Below are 17,777 nucleotides of genomic sequence, written 5' to 3'. Positions count from 1 at the left end.
AACGCAATGATCGACAGATGTTCCGATTACTTTACGGCACCATATTGGTGCCCCACAAGCTGCTACAAAGGACACTAGACACGGTGTCTCCATACAAGCTATTTAAATTTGGTTAAAACCATTTTCGGAATGACTAGCCTATAAAAATACTGCACAGACCTAATTCTTGGCCAGGTTGCTTATATATCAGTCATCTATCTATCATATCCCTGATTCTTGACTTTATTTGTTGAATGGTTCCGATCTTTATTTTTGATGGCATGACAGTGAAAGTTAGCAATACGACCAGCAATACCTGAATACGGGTGACCGTCTGGGGCTGGATTAACGGGGCTCCACTTTCCTTTGTTTTCAGCGCTGCCTTCCTGGGTTAGACTAAGATGCGCGAAACTCTAGATCCCTTTCGGGCTAAGACCCTCGGGCGGTAGTATGTCCCCTATGATGGGAAATTGTGAAGGCGAGGAGAGAACAACGAAACAGGGCATTGTTATACTCCACCAGCAAGGGCCCTATTTTCTCCCTAATCAGAGGGGACGGGAGCGGGTACGGGTTCGCGTCCGGGTATCTGTGGCTGAGTGTTTAAGATATCCCGTGCCTCTGTTTAATTGGCGCTTCATCATGCCCCTGATGTCAAACACTGAAGGAAATTGTGAAAAATTACATTTTCCTTGACACTGCATTTTATTTTTCAAGGTAGCTTTAAAAAAAAAACGCACAGAATTCATTAACTATCTACAGTTTCTCTATTATTTTCCCACAGGGCTTAAAAGGGCAGATCAGAAAATTTCTGCCATATCTATTAAATGATCGAGCAACGTGCCTCTTAAAGTCTACTCTTTTTACAAACTTTTTTCTTCAACTGATAAAAAATTCTAACCTATCCACTTCTACACGAATGTCGAATTTGGTCGTCATAAATGATTTCCCAGAAAACGAATTATTTACAACCATTCAGTGATAAATACTTAACATCTGAATACAGAAAAATGATGTCTGGCATATGAGTTTATACAAAAAAAAATTTCAAAGGATCGTGTTTCCGTATTTCATATCACAACGCATTTTAAAATATTGTCTTGAATGTTAATTGCAGCTAGTGAGCGAAATATCATCTCCAGCATTTTGTTCTCTATTTAAAACCTAGCTTTATGATACCTTTACCACGAATGAGCAATATGCGAGTGCTTTAACGTCAAAGAATTCTATACTAGAGTTAATTCCTCTATAACAGCGAAAGAATTTTACGCTAGTTTGTTCTTACGAGCTTCTCAATAAGTCGCATCTTTCATCCCAGTAAGGAATGATGACTGTCTCGATCCTGTTCGGTACAGACTGTATTGAGCCTGTTCCGCCAGTTTTGGTATTGTTGATGTCACGTGGTTCCGTGAAGGCAGTCAGGAGTGTGCTTCAAGCCTTGCCAAGTTGTAAGCCGGTTTCCGCTTGCAGATGTTGTTGTTTTGCTTCAGGTTTTCTAATCTAGCAAGGTTCTGCTGTCTGTAGGCGGCATTCCTTTTCATGAAACTAAAGCAGACAAAATGAGTTAATAACAACGAATTATATGACCCAAAATATTCTACATATTTGATTTCAGTTGTTTTATGTTTCCCTATGAATGGGTTATCGGTAACTTGGGTGTCCAAAATAGTACCACGTAACGAATTTCATTAATAATTATGGTGTGAGTGAGGAAGCGGGCTGTCGATCAGATGTTCGGCCATAAATGAAGAACTATTTGTATTTGTATTTTATATATCTCTTTACCATTTCAAGCAAGTTCCTGTCTGCGTCCCTTTACTCTTCATTTGAGAGTGTGTCGTTTCTCTGCTCTCCTTCTCCAAAGAAACCTTCCGTAACCTATTGAGCTCTATCAGCAATGCTCTGAACATGAAAGAAAGAAAGAAAATAATAATAATAATTTTAATGCGATGAGCTAACTTCTCTCATCATGATCATGACCATCATCATCAATTCTCTTCGCCTCAGTAGGCGCATAAGGCGTCGTTCGGTGCTTCGCAGTTGTAACATGTGGTTTAAGTTTAGTCTAGAGCTTATAACTGAGATGTGACATTTGTTGTTTTTTGAATTTTCTTTATTTTGAACGCTTTGTGCTTACTGAGAAAGTGCCATGAACATTTGGTCACATGACCACAACGTGATAGCGTTTTCGCACGTTTGGCAAATAATTCCTTCTTATCGACCTTGTTGACTGCACAGAATGTAAATGGATATTGTCCAAACGTTTCTTTTAAGTTATTCTTTATGTTTATTTCATATTTAATTTATTTTCCCTAAGTTTTCACCCTTTACGACCAGTCAGAGTCCCACTCGGAGCCAAAAATAATTCGCAGTGTCGATTTCGCAAGTGGTAATTAGAGGGCAATAGTCAACAAACGCGTCAAACTACTGTGCCCAAACAACAGTTTAAAGTGACACAAACCGAAACAGTGTAAAGCCTCATGCAGGCCGATGCCAAGTTTTGACAGACCAAGAGACCAAGGAAATATCATTTTCAAACTACAATGCCAACATCTAATCCTTTTTCTCAGTGCTCAGTCCACATACAACTCTTTTAGCAAAAGCTGATCAATTTTGAAAGCAACTTGAAAACGTTTTCTCCTTGGATGTGACTTCTATATTCTCCTTGACCGACTGATTGACTTGTAATGATTTTTTGAGGAGAAATAAGATGCTTATCGCAGTTTAGGGCATGCACCTACAGTTAATGGTGTCATTACCTTACAGTCGATTCTAGTGAATCTACTTTTTGTCTAAGAATGTTATTCTCCGAATTACACGCTTCCATCCTAAACGGAAAAAAGAAAAAAAAATTAGTGTTACAGTACTGCAAAAAACAGATAATTACAGAGCGTTTTCACAAGTCGTTACACGACGCCATGTTGGTGTTCCCGAACAATGAAATTTCCACTTCTTTGAGTTTGTTTTCTTATGCAAAATTACCTATTGTCAGAGAACACAAATATGGCTTCCGTCCGCCATGAAAACACTCCATGTCTGCAATGGTAAATGCAACATGTTCAATTGGATATCTGCTTTAAAACTAAATTCCATTTGGTCTGGCCATCATAGTGCGAGAAAACTCGCGTAAGGCGAGATAAAATAATTCCGTTTTGATTTTGTCCCTGAATAAGCAACGTAATCATTATAAAGCAAGTTTCCACGTGGCGCACACGTGAGTGAAAATGAAATTCAGTGCCAAGAAAATTACATAACGAGGATAACGTACAGCTAATGAAAGGAGCCCATCCCCCGGAGCGTGAACCAGCTTAAAGTAATGATCACCCTTGAAAAAATAGCTCTTTTACGAATGAACTCTCCAGCTGGTTGTGCATGGTCTGTTGTTCGACATCTCACTATTTAATCACTAAATGAGAACTTAAGTCAGTAGATGTTATTAACATATTAATCTGACAACTCACCTTTTCTCTAAGCCCTCGACATACTCTTTCTTCTTTCGTCGACTTTCTTGTGCGGAGAGCTAGAACATTAAAGAAAAAAAAAAGAGATATTTGGATTGCCTGTAACAATGAGCGTGAGTTTATCAGCCTTAAATTTCGTGTACAGGTGTAAATCTCCAAAAATACGTTTGCGTGCCCGCATAATCATTTACCTTATTCTTTATTTTACGTCGAATTCTTTTAAGAGCTCTTTCCTCTGCCTAGCAACAGAAAATACAATTAACATCATCGTTACAGTGAGATTATACGAAGCTCTCTTTTATTTTGAGGTTTTTTTATTGAATTATTTGTTTCATTCTCTTTTGCCGTAATTTTTTTTTAACTGATAAACGATTTTCGCACACGCTGAAAATATGTCTGGGATAGAGTGGGACGGGGTAAAGAGGTACTACGCCAATACGAAAACACTCTAGAGCATTCTAACCTCGAATGCATGAAATCCTAGAGTATTCAAGGCGCATGCCATATGCGGGTACACCTGAGTATTCAGGATTCAGTTAACAAGCGTCTAAATGCGAAGTATCCGGCCCTATCCCCCACTCAGGGGCACACAACTAAGCAAAAATGCGAAGTATTCAAGTCGAATAAAGTACTCCAGCACAGGAGCAGGCAAAACGTGACGCACACTTGGAGTATCCAACGGTGTTCAATTCAAAGATGTAGATGTGTCTTCGGAAAAACGGCCGGTTTCAGAAAGAATATTCCAGTTTTATTATACGGCAAGGTAGTCTAGATCTTGAGGTAAATCCCGGAGCGTTTCGACTGGTTCTTTCTAGGCCAGGATATTGCTATACGGGCCATTTCCATGGAAACGGTCAAATGCTGTGAGTTTTTTGTTTTCGAGAGCTATACAATAACCAAATCTAGCTTGCTCGAGCCCTTTTGGGGAATATTAGACCTCGGTCGTATCTGTATGGACCTCGCTACGCTCGCTCAGTATAGCCACGACCTCGGGCCAACTTTCCTCGGTTATATTTTTTTGATATGATATTTTATATATTTCGGCATACCCAGTGTGAACCGAACCGTATTCGCGTGAATTCGGCCTAAATAGTTGACTTTTTGCACAGCACTCACCTTTGTCAGCGGTATTCTGTTGGGAACAGGAAGTCCTTCAGAGACAAACGTTTCCTTTTCTTCTTCCGTGAGTTTGACTTTCCCATCACTGCCAGTCCTGGTAAACACGGTCTCTTCCGCATTCTAAGCGAGGGACGCAGTTTCGAAATCAATTAATAAATAAAGCAGCGTCAAAAATCAAGTTGACATCATCACCGAGCATGTTCGTTACAGCATATTAGACAAGAAATAGGATCACCAATTAAAGCCAGAAAGAGAACTTCATTTAGAATGACTTAAGACTGTTCACAGCCCTCTATTTTTCTCTTATTTTTATTCGATCGCTGAACGAGCGGATAGAATTGAGCAAGAACTGGACGACAGCGCAAAACGGGAGACTCGATAGGGTGCTCGAACTCGTTTCGTTCGCTTTTTCTTTTGCGTGCGTTGAAAAATAGAGAGACTGTGAACAGTCTAGAATAACTTCTGACCTTGTTGCATTTCTTCTCCTCCAGCAAATAATCTTGATCACCACTGACATCAATATCGCTGGCATCCGAGAGCTCTCGCTCTTCAAAGAGATTTTCCGGGTACGATGTGGTATCGAGCTCCTTCTGTTGGATAAACAAACGGCTAATTATTGCTAGTGAGAACAAGGAAAGCAATAAGTATCAATAGCGGCCATTAAAGTCTCTCCCTTCTTGAAATAACAGGTAACGGAGGTTTATCTTTTATTATTTCAGTCTCCGTTTAACTCGCCTTTTGCTTCCGCTTTATGTTCAGTCGACCGCTGTGTCTTTACTCGCTATCATGGAGACCCAGTCCCAAGCTAAACTCGCTTGCCAGAGGCAAGCATCACGCCGAAAGCTCATGTAAGAAAATTCTGCTCGCCTTAGTCCTCCGGGAAACTGGCCTTGTAATGCAACAAGACAGCAAAGAGACATGCGCACCTTGTCCAAGAGTGAGGATATCTTGAAGAGAAGTTTCCTGTCCTGGGAACGGTCTTTAGGCGAGCTTTTACCGCTGAATATTTGACATCCGTGGGACAAATTTCCATTCTGTAAGAACGGAGCGTGATAAATATTAACGACACTCACGTCACTGACGAAACGCTGGGAGCTGTTAAGCATTTTAAACAAGTTGTAAGCTGAATATAATTTACTTTAACTCGTGATGTGCTTCTTAATTTATAGCGTCCATGGAGTTCAACCGACAGTGGCTCAGAAATAAAAGCGAAGCAGCTGTAAGCATTACCTAGACGGTTGACGCCGTGCGCCAGCTCGAACTAACTCGTCACGTCTTGTTCCGCGCGCGTTACTTGAAGGCCTTGCGGTAGAAACACATTCAACTAAATTGTTCCCGGATTACATACGCAGCATGCATATGCTTCGACGCAGAAGTGTTTTCAGAAATATTTTATAGTTAATACTTTTCCTACAAGCAACTATTTTTTTTTCCGAAGCACGTAAACCGGGGAACCATTCGTTTCCGCATTGACCTATTGTGCCTCAGTAAGAGCTGCAGTCCCCAAGAATCAAAACAGCAGGACTTTAGTTCACACTGTACAAAACCTTACTTAGTGTTATATACTTTTGAAATAATTCCACTTCTAAAAGATGCTCGAGATAAGAACCTATTAAGACTTGTCTAAACTGGGTTGATGAATTAATCAACTATTTTTATCCTTTTTTAATACAAGTCCCTGTATTTGTATATAGCTGCTTGTATAATTAGACGAGCTACTTACCTTAAAGGAATTTTCACCAGTTAACTCATCGTAAGCCTGATTGAACACCTCCATTGCATCCGAATGTCGACAGGCAGAGAAACTACAAAAAATAAATAGATAATTTGGTTTGACGATGCGTTATGAACAGCGGGGGAAAGTGTCATTTATAAAAAAAAAATGATATGTATGACGTAGAAGGACGTTTTTTTCAAAAGTAAACTGTGGGTTTTACTACGATATGGCTGACGTTTGATTATTTCTAATGAAAACAGACTTTATTTAATGACAGCTATACTTAACGGATATTCTGAATAAAGCGTCCAAGCACTGCAAGGTACTCTGAGTTTCGTGTTAGAAATATATTATGTAAATTCAAAAAGCATTATGCCAGATGAATAGGAAGAAATGGCCTTTATAATTCAAAGCAACGTGTCTTGCTTAATTTGAAGCAAATAGAGGGTATTCATGGCAACTGTCACGAATATCGTTAACTCAGCGCTGATGACTGTTCTACTTCATCCGGAATATATCTGAAGGGAGATACGCTCTTATGAAATTTGGCACTTTGTTAATCATGAAAATTAAACGAATTTTCTCGTATACCGCTACATGATAACATTTTGCTTATCTTTTCTTACGACAACTGAACATACGAAAGTAATTTCTCGCGGTTTTGATAATTTTATGACCAAAAATTATCCTCGAAAAGAAACCGGACGAGAGTGTGATCTAGCTACCAACAAGGACAGAGTCACTTATCCCCTTTCACAGCCGAGAGCATAAACCCATTTTCCATTAGCGGAGTAAACTGATCAATGCCGTTGGGAAAGAGATATCTTCACTTGTGCAAAGTCCGACTCGAAAACACCCGACCCGACAAAGTTAAGTTGCTATGCAACCTGCGCTCATTTGGAAGCCTTCCTCAAGGAAATCGATGGATTAAAATACCTTTCTTAAGCACGATCTCAAACTAGGCACATTACCGGTACAGTACAATTGCTAACTACTATCCTTCCAAATTTTCTCGCCAAAAAAAAGCACATCTTAAAGAGCATTCGTTTCTAAACATGTGGCCGATCGTACCATCCTCATTTTATGAGCACGGGATATTTGAATGAAAATGGAACAGACACCGCCGTAAGACACTTCGGGGCAATTCATGAAAAACTTCGTTGTTTCCCCGCCAACTGCACAAAAAAGAAATGGGTTTATATGACATTACATGTTATCACGTAAATACAACATTATGTATATATTCTTTCTCATAAGTACGTTCCTCGATCGCAATTAAACTCTTATGGCGACCGTCTGCATAGAACATTTAGCAGCTTTTAATAACGAACGGTTGAGCAGAACAGCCTGGTGATATCAAAATACTATGCATGGTTAAGGGGGAAATGGCCACTAAGTGCAAATGGCAAGCAAAATATTATCTATTTGTTGTCTTCCTTATTGTGATTCTATATAGGCAAAAGTTTCTTTTTAGTTTAAAACTAAATAATTTATTACAAGAGGGAAAATAGCAGCGACTTTCCGGCGACAACCTTTCATTTGGTACTTTAGTCTAAACATGAATTAGCCGCTGTCATTTTGGGAAGATTAATTCAGATCCACGCAGTTTTATTTGAAGTGCGGTACGACGTGTTGCCACGTAAAACGTGCGTCATTGTCAAAAGTAGCCAAGTTAAATATCTTTGAATTAAATTTGAAGAATGACATCAACTTGTGCTGAAAAATATATGGGGAACTACTAGAAAGCCTGTCACTGTTTAAAGACTCGTTTTAAATTTAAAAAAAAAAATTTTTTTTCGCACCGGAAGGCATAACTAACGCAAGCTATGTTCGACATTTGAAAGAGTAACTATTTGCTCAGAGAGAAAAGATGGCCTAAATTTTAAAAATGAGGAAATCCGGACTTTCTTGTTCCGTGTTATTTTTCAATCGCTTGGAAACTGATTATACAGTGAGTCACCCAAACATAATTTAAGAACCTGTTTGTCAATGCAAATGTCCATTTGCTTTTTTTAAATGTCTTCGATCGTTTCATTTAATACTTGCACGCAGTTTCCTAGAACAAAATGCTTAATTACTAAGCTAGTGCACTCAAATACAGAGCCCTTTTTTGACATCGGCTTTTGCACATTTGTCATAAAAGAATTTTCCTTACGCCTTGCTGACGTCATTCAATTACCCTGGCTTGTGTTAAACTTACAAAAGTCACAAAACGACGGGATTCCTGACATGGTGTATTTAAACAGCTGCCCTTAATAAAAGCCTAGATCACAACGCAAGAAACATATTTCGTAAATTTACATTTCTTTCAGGGAAAACGTTCCGACGAGGAACATTTCGTGATAGCTGTGTACACAACAAACAGCGACCACATAACGTTGTTAATTAATGTTCTCGCGAGTTCGTGTTTGAACCCGGATTCTCTCCTCGCGCGCGTTCATCACCGCTCCGAGAGAACATGACTTTTTGAGGCGCACTGTATTTTAAAATTAGCACACACCTGATCCTTTCCTATTTAATAGCATCTGCTTTGGAAACAAGTAGTACCCTTGACAAAATGGACCGACATTGTAAGGTCCGGCAAACATTCAAGCGAAATAAATGGTTAAATAAGGCCGGTTGTTTTGGTTTAATCCCTTAGCTTTACACGGAACGTCTGCCCCATCTTGATAATCGACAGAAATGAAAATTAATTTCCAAACCGGACAGGAATTCTAAAAAAAAAATTCAGTAGTTTAACTCCTACGCAAATGATCGTCTAATTTCGGCCACAGTGAATTCTTATTTGAAGAGTGAGGCTTGTAACAACTCGAATGCATAGAAATCGACGTTTATTTTTAAATCTGCCATTAACTGGTCGACTCTCACTCGATTGAAAATAAACTGGCTAGAAAGAGGACGATAACAGAGAACTTCTATTTAACCTAAAAAATGAAACGCCGTAAAATCATGATAACTTGGTAAGGCCAAGTTCACCCTGAAATTGCTACGAGTAATTAATTCAGATTCTCCTGCTATAAAATAAGCGATCACTTTAAAAATATGCCTCGATGGCAAGAAGAAACAGGAAATATGGACATCACCCACCCTTTTTCAGGTCCACAATTCGCGTTGAAGTTTTTCCTCCCTCGTGTCTAGTTGGATAAGTTCACCACAAGCCGGTCTTATGTCTTGAACAACCTGAAATCAAAATTTTCAATTTTTCCCTTGTTATGCAAATAGATGTCTATTAGCGATGCAAGCCACCCGCCCTGGACCGGCTGAAAAACAATGAAAGTTCGGGCAATAAGAAGGGGATATGGTTATTTATTCAACGCTGGCTTATTTTTACAGTTTCACGCTACGGTTAACACGTTGTCAGCTCAGTTTACGTTCGGGAAGTGGACACGTGGCACTCGAAGCAGACTCGTTTCAGCGTCATGCTCTTAAACGTGGCGTTTTCAACAAAAAAAGCGAAATCCTCAACAACCAGCGGTAAGGAAAACTGAAGAGATCGCGTGATTAAAAACTGCAATATTCATGAAAATAAAACTATAAACATCGCCTATTATTATAAAGACTATTTTTATGCAAAAGGTTGTTTTCAGTTACGACTTCTTTTAGGACCTTTTCAGGGAATTTTTGTTTACTTTTTTCCCCTCGCTTGGGTGAAAGTCGTCTATAGACGTGGCGTGCTATTCAATTGTGTGCTTTAATTAAGCACAAGATTATGGGCAGCTTTTCGCCATTAATATCTACCTGGCAAATTGTTTGATTGAACTTACACTTTTCGTAAAAATCCCCTTGAAAAAACAAAAAAAACACAAATGTAGCGGTTCTCGCGATTTTGCGATAAACGCAAAGCACTATAACTCCGAGGGTATATTTTTGACCATGCAAAAAGCTCAAGCGCTTGGCGCGAAATTGCTGACATTATAAGAAGTCACCTAGCAATCGACTTTTAGCCCTCATAAATGTCTTTTGCGGCTTAGATATAGGCAGAGTAACATATGAAAACAAAAGCGTTTTGAATGAAAGCAAGAGAACAAATTTGCTCTCGTGACAAAAGCGAGCTGTGTATACCGGCTGTATCTACACAATAGTCCATAGAGGACAAAAGATTAAACTTGGTAAAAGTCGGTTTGAATTTTCGAAATGAATTGAAAGTATACTTTTTAGAGGCAGCTTTTTGGATCACAAACGCAGCCGTGAGAGTCAAGACAACTCTGCATCACTACGGAAATAAAAATCACAATAAGTCAGTTTATACGTCACAAAAAACGGTAGATATGTTGTGCGTGTCCAGAGGAGCTGCCATGACGAAATGTTTTAAATCTGCATCGCGTGTTTACTCGAGCTTTGTTTTCATTATATATTGACCGCATTCTGCCCAGCTCTACGCAGGATACCGCTACAGTGAGTACCCGAGAGTACGGTCATTCTCTCTCAATATCTGGGTGCTTTTATGAAGATACAAGCACTACATGTACTGAAACCCAAGCCAATCATTGCTTTAAAGTTCAAAGCAAGCGCAGTATCTAGGGTCTTACCGATGCATTGCACTGAAGAAAACAAATTAAAGCACTCATTCAATTCGACGACTCGTATGGAAATATCTGTCAAATTAATGGTAAGGAAAAATGCATTTTTATTGATCTATCGTCTATATGCGGGTTGTCAAATGAGAGCCGGATCTTTAATCTATGCTCTTTGCCGGTATGGTTTTAAAGCCGAGTTTGGCAGAGTTCTGATCGATCTTAACATTATGATATGGAGCATTCGACATTATATGTGTTCACTGTGGACGTGAGGGCTTTATAGAAAGAAAACACATGCAAGGATATTGCTTGGGTGGTATAGTTGAAACTTCTGAACGATTCAAATCTTTCTGGAGAGTAGCTTACTCAGTTACCATGCCGTCAAATTTATCATGGGTGGATACCAGGGCACGAATTTCAACTGGCGTCTGAATTAAAGCTTGTTGTCGATATTTATAATCTCTGTTACACGATTTGCAATGGATTTGAATCATGATTGAATAGTTGTTGCGGAGTCAATAAAGTTACTTAACTTAAATTTAAATTTAGTTGTTACTTCTATTCTCAACGGTTACTTCTGAAGAGTGTATGTTGAAACAAACGAAACGTCAAGTAAAAAGATCCAATTTTTGTTTTCCAACCACGCAATTAATTGTCATGTTTATCACCGCAGTTTGCGTGATATTTTCTTGTTAAGTCAATAAATCAGATCTTTTCCGTCTTAGCCTTAATTTAAGCCTCTCACTGCGACATAAGCACAAGCACAAGCATAACAGCGGTGAGGACGAGCACAACACAAGCACAAGCAAAACACAAGTTTTTGTTCTTCTCGCGCTTGTGCTCATGCTTATGCTTATTTCAAGTGAGAACGCACTCCTGTAAGCATAGGAATAAGCGTAAGCGTAAATCCGCCATCTTGTTTTCCTGTATCGAGGAGGCATGGAACCGAAACAGGAGCCATAATCGGGGACGGAGACCGTAATAAGTCTTGGGATCTGCGCGCACCTATGATATGGGACAATTTTGCTATTTTTAGAACAGCTTGCACCACCCTCAGGACATATATCCACGCGCGATCCAAGCACATGTTGTGGGTTCTCACGTGCATGTTGTCAGGTTGCATGATCAAATGGTGAGAGTTGCGAGATTCTCTCGCGGATTTTTCACAGCGATGGCAGGGAATAAGGCAGGATAAGAACCAGGGCGCTCATATGTAGTTTTATGCTCTGAGCTAATGGAAAAGGTGAGTTTTTCGGGGTCGAAAACAAGACTTCAATTTCGCGCTGTGAATGAATAAATAAGCTAATCTGCTCGGGCTTGTTGTACATGTAAGCTTTTGCGTTTGTTCTGTAAAGAAAAGTTACTGTGACTTATGCAGGAAGACAATTTACTCTGGTATCGAGTTAATTTGTGAGTTTTCCAAATCATAACGAGAACCTGTTTTTGATAGTTTCTTATTGTCCCTGCTTGCTTGGAAAGTTTGCAGGAGTTTTTGAAAGGAAAGTTTGGCGCGCACAAGTAGCTCATTTACACAGTGCAGCGCGTGACAAAGATGATCTTGACAAAGATTTCTTTCGTTATCTTTTGTGCTGAGATGCTGCAACAATTTTCACCAACTTTAAAAGGCTTCTAACATCATGTGTGTTTCTTCAACAATATGAAATTTTACACTCACAGAGGTCCACTGCAGTACTGTACAATCCAGTTTCCGGGAAAGTACTGATATAATAGGCTGCAGTCAGTGTTTTCAATTGTCAACAAATCTCTACAAAGATTTCTTTCGTTATCTTTTCTGCTGAGATGCTGCAACAATTTTCACCAACGCTAAAAGGCTTCTAACATCATGTGTGTTTCTTCAACAATATGAAATTTTACACTGCGAAAATAAAATAGACAAGGAGTTTTCATAACTCAACCAACAAATCGAAATCATTATTCGAGTTGATTAAAGAAAGCGTCATCGTAACTTTGCTGATTATTTCTGCTGTATTCACATATTTTCAGCTAAGCTGTTCAAATTTTCGCAAACATTTATCAACCTTAAACATATATAAAAACTAGAGATATTGGGAGTTCGATGGACGTTTTCTCACGAAAGTGCGGAAGTCCAATTGTTACTGACTGTTACTGACGGTACAAAACATGCATCTGTGGGCGCTCTTATTTATCGAAAACAGGCAATTTGTTGGATTTTACACAAACAAAATTGAGCAGTATGAACAGACGTAAACTTATTGGGCCCGATGAAACATCAAGCGTTGCTTACAATTCAGGTAAAACTCAAACTTGCAATTATTTTTTTACTTTTCGGTCGCGATACTGATCGACTCTGGCGATTTCCTCGCAAGCGTGTGCCAAGAGGAGCTAGGGAACTTTGAAGTCCTGAAACTCTGCTATATCCAAATATATCCAACTAGCTTTTTGCTGTGTTATGGAAAAGCTGTTAATCTTCAAGATATGTGAAATTTAGAGTGGAGTAATGTACAGCTCTTGTAAAAGAAGCAGCGGAACACAACTTGGTCAGTGATATATCATAAAGCGGCACATACCTAAATTCGATACTGTCTTACTTCACTCAAACTGGAGCAGCTCACGACGAAAATACTTAACCAAATTCCAAAATACATAAATGCCTTGAGTTGTGGGCCAAAAGCATAAAAAATTTCGGGAATTTCGGACGCCATTTCCCCCGCGCGACATCCGCAAAAATCCTCGCAACATGTACGCGCGTGTGCCGCAGGCAATCGCGTAATTTGTTCTATAAAGCAGAAAAATTGTCCCATATCTAGGGACAGCCCCAATACTAGAAATGGCGTGCGCTTATGGTCTCGGTCCCCGATTATGGCTCCTGACCTTAAATAAGGCAATTATCCTCTGTATGTATGCCTTCGTGCGTATGCTTGTGTTGAACCTTGTCTTGTGGGCGTTCTCACTACCGTTATGTTTACGTACGCTTGCGCTTGAGCTTATGTTGTAAAGAAAACCGACCTTCAGCAAGCAATTTTATTCGTGAGGGAAATTTCAACGTGTTTCAGTTGTACGCGATGGCCTAGCACGCTCATTTCCTGCCTTCTCTGGCTGGCTCTCCGCAAACCATGACCCAAACCAAGAGATTATATACAGCCATCAGTTTCTTTTTGTAAACCTTTCTTCTACGCCGAGCGTAAAATTGAGTTGCCTGTCTGTTATCTAAAACTCCAGGTCTCATGAAGTTTCGGTATGATGTACTGTTTAGTGTCAGCAGTTGTTATTCAAGCCATACTTACAGAGGTCAACTACAGTACTGTACAATCCAGTTTCAGGAAAAGTACTGAAATAATAGGCTTTAGTACTAAAGTACTATTCTGAACAGTAGCAAACAGCCTCCATTTTTTTTCTTTTATAAAATCTACTAGTTTTCCCAATTACTGCGGCAAAAAAAAATTATCTCCACTGACAAACTACTGCGGCAAAAAAAATTATCTCCACTGACAAATATATCCCCGCGTTTCCACAGGCTATGCTCACGACCGCGCAAAGTGGGATCTGGGTCGGGCTTCTAGTGACGTCATCGCAGGAACTGGGCTGAAAACAAGAAAACACTCAAGAGACGTTTCACTGGGCTTCGAGCGCTGTGAAAACATATTTGGGGTATTTAAGCTTCTCATTTTATCAAAAATGGACAAGACTTTTCAATGAAAGAACTATGTCATCAAGCAATATAATCCGGAGTCTAGCTATGATTAAGACGGCGCTAAGATGAATATATTTTTTTCCATTTCGAAGAGCGGGTCGCCAGTCGAGCGCTCTACACTGCAAGTCAGGATCGACAATTTGCCGGCCCATTTGGCCTATAAAGGTTAAAACAATGGCGGAAGAGTTAACTTGCAGCTTTTGTAGAGTTATAAAGATGTCAATTAACACGAAGAGTGGTAATTTGACTTTAAAGACGCGGAACTTGCAGATTTTGGAATGTCCAAACATTTCTAGATTCAAACGTTCTCCGAATTTTTTCCGATATGCAAGTTTAAAATGCGATGGAGTCGAAGTCCAGTCCTTCCTGCTGATCCAGATTAATGGTTGACAATAAAATTTTACTTAAAAGATAAGCAGACCTAGTCGGCAAACAATAGAGAGCTTAAGCAAATCACGACGACAACGGCAACGAGAACACCACAAAACAACAGGTTTAATGAGCAGTACAATGGCTGTGCACCTGCGTTATAAGTCCTTGTGCATTACGTAACCGTCCTCTGCAAAACAACAACGTGAAATGACCACGTTCTGGTTATTCTGCAGACCGTGAACGACTAATTTGAACAGTGATAATGCAAATTCAAAGGTAAAATGTGAATCCCTTTGTAACTAGACGTCGTCCCTGGTGTCGCCGTCGTCATTACTTAAGGTCCCTGATATCCGGAGGTGAGGTAAACTAAAACTTTCGTCTAAATTCCTGAACACCACCAAGCCCGTGCGAAGCAACAACAGAAAACATGTCACATTATTTGCTATCGTGTGCTAAAACTAGAGGCCGCAAAGCAAGAACACCAAGAAGACTACTCTACTGACAACACTTCTTTAAATACACTTACCAAATCCCTTGATAGTTCATAACGACGAGAGCATATTTTGTCTTTTCGGTTCGTTAATTATTGTCGACCGACCGTATGCATGCGTAGTCACTTAGTGAGTACGAACACATAAACATTCCCAGTTACACAAATTTGCATATTTCGTTAACTTATACCGTACTGTAATTGAAAGTCCTTCGACAAGATCTTGACACAAGGTTCAGTCAAATGAATACATTTTTTCTTCACTGTTCTTCTGTTTAAAAAGTCCTTTTTCACGTACTCGAGTAACCCTAGAGTCAAAACTTACTACTCATACCTGATTTAAATTCTTAATTAGGGTCCGTTCCTTTGGGGTAATCTGGATCAGGATCAGTGATCCAAGATCACTCGGATCATGGTGTAACAAGGAAACCAATGAATCCGTGACCAGAGTGGATTAATCGGTTCCTTTGAGGCATCAGTGATCTGAGTGATCTTGGATTACCGATCCACATCCAGATCACCCCAAAGGAGCGGACCCCGTCCACAAGTATCCGGATATTTTTGAATCCGCAACTTTTTCCTTCCGGATATGGCTTCCGTCCACACGCATCCGGCGAATTCGGCAGCGAATCCGGATATTTTTTAATCCGCTCTCCAGAGTGGAAAAAAATAAATCCGCAACGAATCCGATGACGTGTGGAAGGCGAATCCGGATATTTTCGAATCCGAGGACGTATTAAAATCGTGTCCAGTCTCTTACCGAACAATAAACCAATATGGCGGCACAACGTGTAAGCCTACGTTTCTCCAGAGTGAATCCGGATACCATCGGATGCGTGTGGACAGGCGAATTTGATTTGAATACGCTAGGTGTGGACGGGGAAATTTTTGAATCCGGAGAGAAAAAGTTGCGGATTCAAAAATATCCGGATTCGTGTGGACGGGGCCTTAGTTAGCATTTCGATTGAAAACAAGCGCATTCTTGTTTCAGTGCTACAATCTCCGTCGAATAAATGGTTTGCTTGACTTTCCTTATTCACTCATCAATGCTTCATTAGTTTTAAGTTTGTTATATACATTTCTTTCTTCAAAGATACAGCAAATGTATGAAAATGTCCACTCCAACCTCGCTCTCTCGAACGCACTGAGGTGGAATGCGGGAAAGGTCTATTGTGTATGCGGAAGGGCATTTGAGAAACTCGGCCGTATTATCGACCTCGTACGTGTAGTTGACTATAAGATCCACAAATACATAGCTAGTTCTGCAGTTCAAAGCCTCACTGATCTTAATTTAATCGTTGTAAGACGTTCGTGTCGTTGACTACTCGTTTAGAAAACCCAATTCTTCGAGGACAAAAAAACTCAATGGGTTTAATTTGCCTTATAATTTTCTCACCCAGTTTCCAGTCTGGGACTGTAGGGCTCGAAAAACTGACGTCAGTTTTCCGTGCGTCTGTCCTGTTATTGATCATGAATTTCGTCATAACATTGTCAAAGTAGCTGTGGATTCACAAGGCGATAGGCGAAATTCATTGTCAATAACAGGACAGACGCACGAAAAACTGACGTCAATTTGTTTTTTAGAATAAATTATCGCATTAATTATAAATTCATGTGTCTGTCTGCTTATTGACAATGAAAATTAGCCAATGGGCGCGCGAGAATTTCTGCAGTTATTGGAAAAAGTCAGATAGCTCCAAGCTTATCCCAGATTTGTGTCTGATCTACCTTAACAATGTCAAGCTTTGAACTAGAAGCTAGAGAAGAATATACAGGCCATGAAAATCTCAAGGCCTTTACAACAACTGCGAACCCGAGATCGAAGAACTCCTCGATGGCTCCCTCAGTTCGGTCTGACTTCGCACAAGTCAGCCCACTTCTTTCGTCTTTTTATCGCTTCTGGACAAATGTCATCGAGATAGAGGCAATGAATGAAGAAGATTGCTCTTTCTAAGCTTGTTGTATTGCTACTGCTTCTAACAACACATCTCCCTTGCATTCTGCATCGATTTCAATGATTTGAATCACACTATATATCGCTGTTCGCATCCTGACTCAGCGAGAGCAAAATATGGTTACTCCTGCGGATGACGTCACGGACCAACTCGTCCCGTTCTTTCTTATTCCTCAGTCGTAGACATCGAAAAGGCCACTTTATGAACCTTGAAAGTTCCTAGAAAATTAACGAAACTGGCCACGAAAATAATTTTTTTCGCAGTGATGATCAGGAAAACAAGGAGATTTATATAAGCATAAAAAATTTTGAAAGGTTAATTGCACTTTAAATCCTTGAATAAATACTCAAACACTGTCTCATTCCCCACTAAACACGGGAGATATAAGACTTGTAAAAACATAGGTTCTTATACGTGGGTGCTCGCTTGGCTAACGAAAAACAACAACGAAACGTCCAAACAACAAACGAGGTAAAAAGTCACTGATGAACAGTGAA

The 17,777-nt window shown here is 39.8% G+C and overlaps 1 protein-coding gene across 2 annotated transcripts; it reads right to left on the bottom strand.

Moving 5' to 3' along the window:
• Positions 1–13: 13 nt before the first annotated feature.
• On the bottom strand, positions 14–16,761 carry LOC145478752 (uncharacterized). Of its 2 annotated transcripts, XM_081456872.1 has the most exons (11): positions 15,362–16,759; positions 9,361–9,453; positions 6,280–6,361; positions 5,483–5,590; positions 5,024–5,146; positions 4,554–4,676; positions 3,629–3,676; positions 3,438–3,496; positions 2,736–2,804; positions 1,762–1,878; positions 14–1,521 (listed from the first exon to the last, which is right to left on the bottom strand). In XM_081456872.1, the coding sequence occupies exons 3-11, from the start codon at positions 6,331–6,333 to the stop codon at positions 1,395–1,397; spliced, it is 828 nt and encodes a 275-aa protein (XP_081312998.1). In that variant the 5' UTR covers positions 6,334–6,361; positions 9,361–9,453; positions 15,362–16,759; the 3' UTR covers positions 14–1,394. The 2 variants fall into 2 exon arrangements, with proteins under 2 accessions (XP_081312998.1, XP_081312997.1); XM_081456871.1 differs by lacking the exon at positions 9,361–9,453 and having other exon boundaries at positions 15,362–16,761.
• Positions 16,762–17,777: the final 1,016 nt, after the last annotated feature.

The sequence above is a fragment of the Orbicella franksi genome, chromosome 2 (genome assembly GCF_964199315.1).
Source record: "Orbicella franksi chromosome 2, jaOrbFran1.1, whole genome shotgun sequence".
NCBI classification, from domain to species: domain Eukaryota; kingdom Metazoa; phylum Cnidaria; class Anthozoa; order Scleractinia; family Merulinidae; genus Orbicella; species Orbicella franksi.
This window is presented reverse-complemented; position numbering and strand designations above follow the sequence as displayed.

Excerpts from the sequence above, each read along its gene's own strand:
- LOC145478752 (XM_081456871.1), bottom strand. The coding sequence starts at position 15,381 with ATGAACTATCAAGGGATTTG. Across the intron at positions 5,591-6,279 it reads CTGGTGAAAATTCCTTTAAG|AATGGAAATTTGTCCCACGG; the intron begins GTAAGTAGCTCG and ends CCGTTCTTACAG. Across the intron at positions 3,497-3,628 it reads GACGTAAAATAAAGAATAAG|CTCTCCGCACAAGAAAGTCG; the intron begins GTAAATGATTAT and ends TTAATGTTCTAG.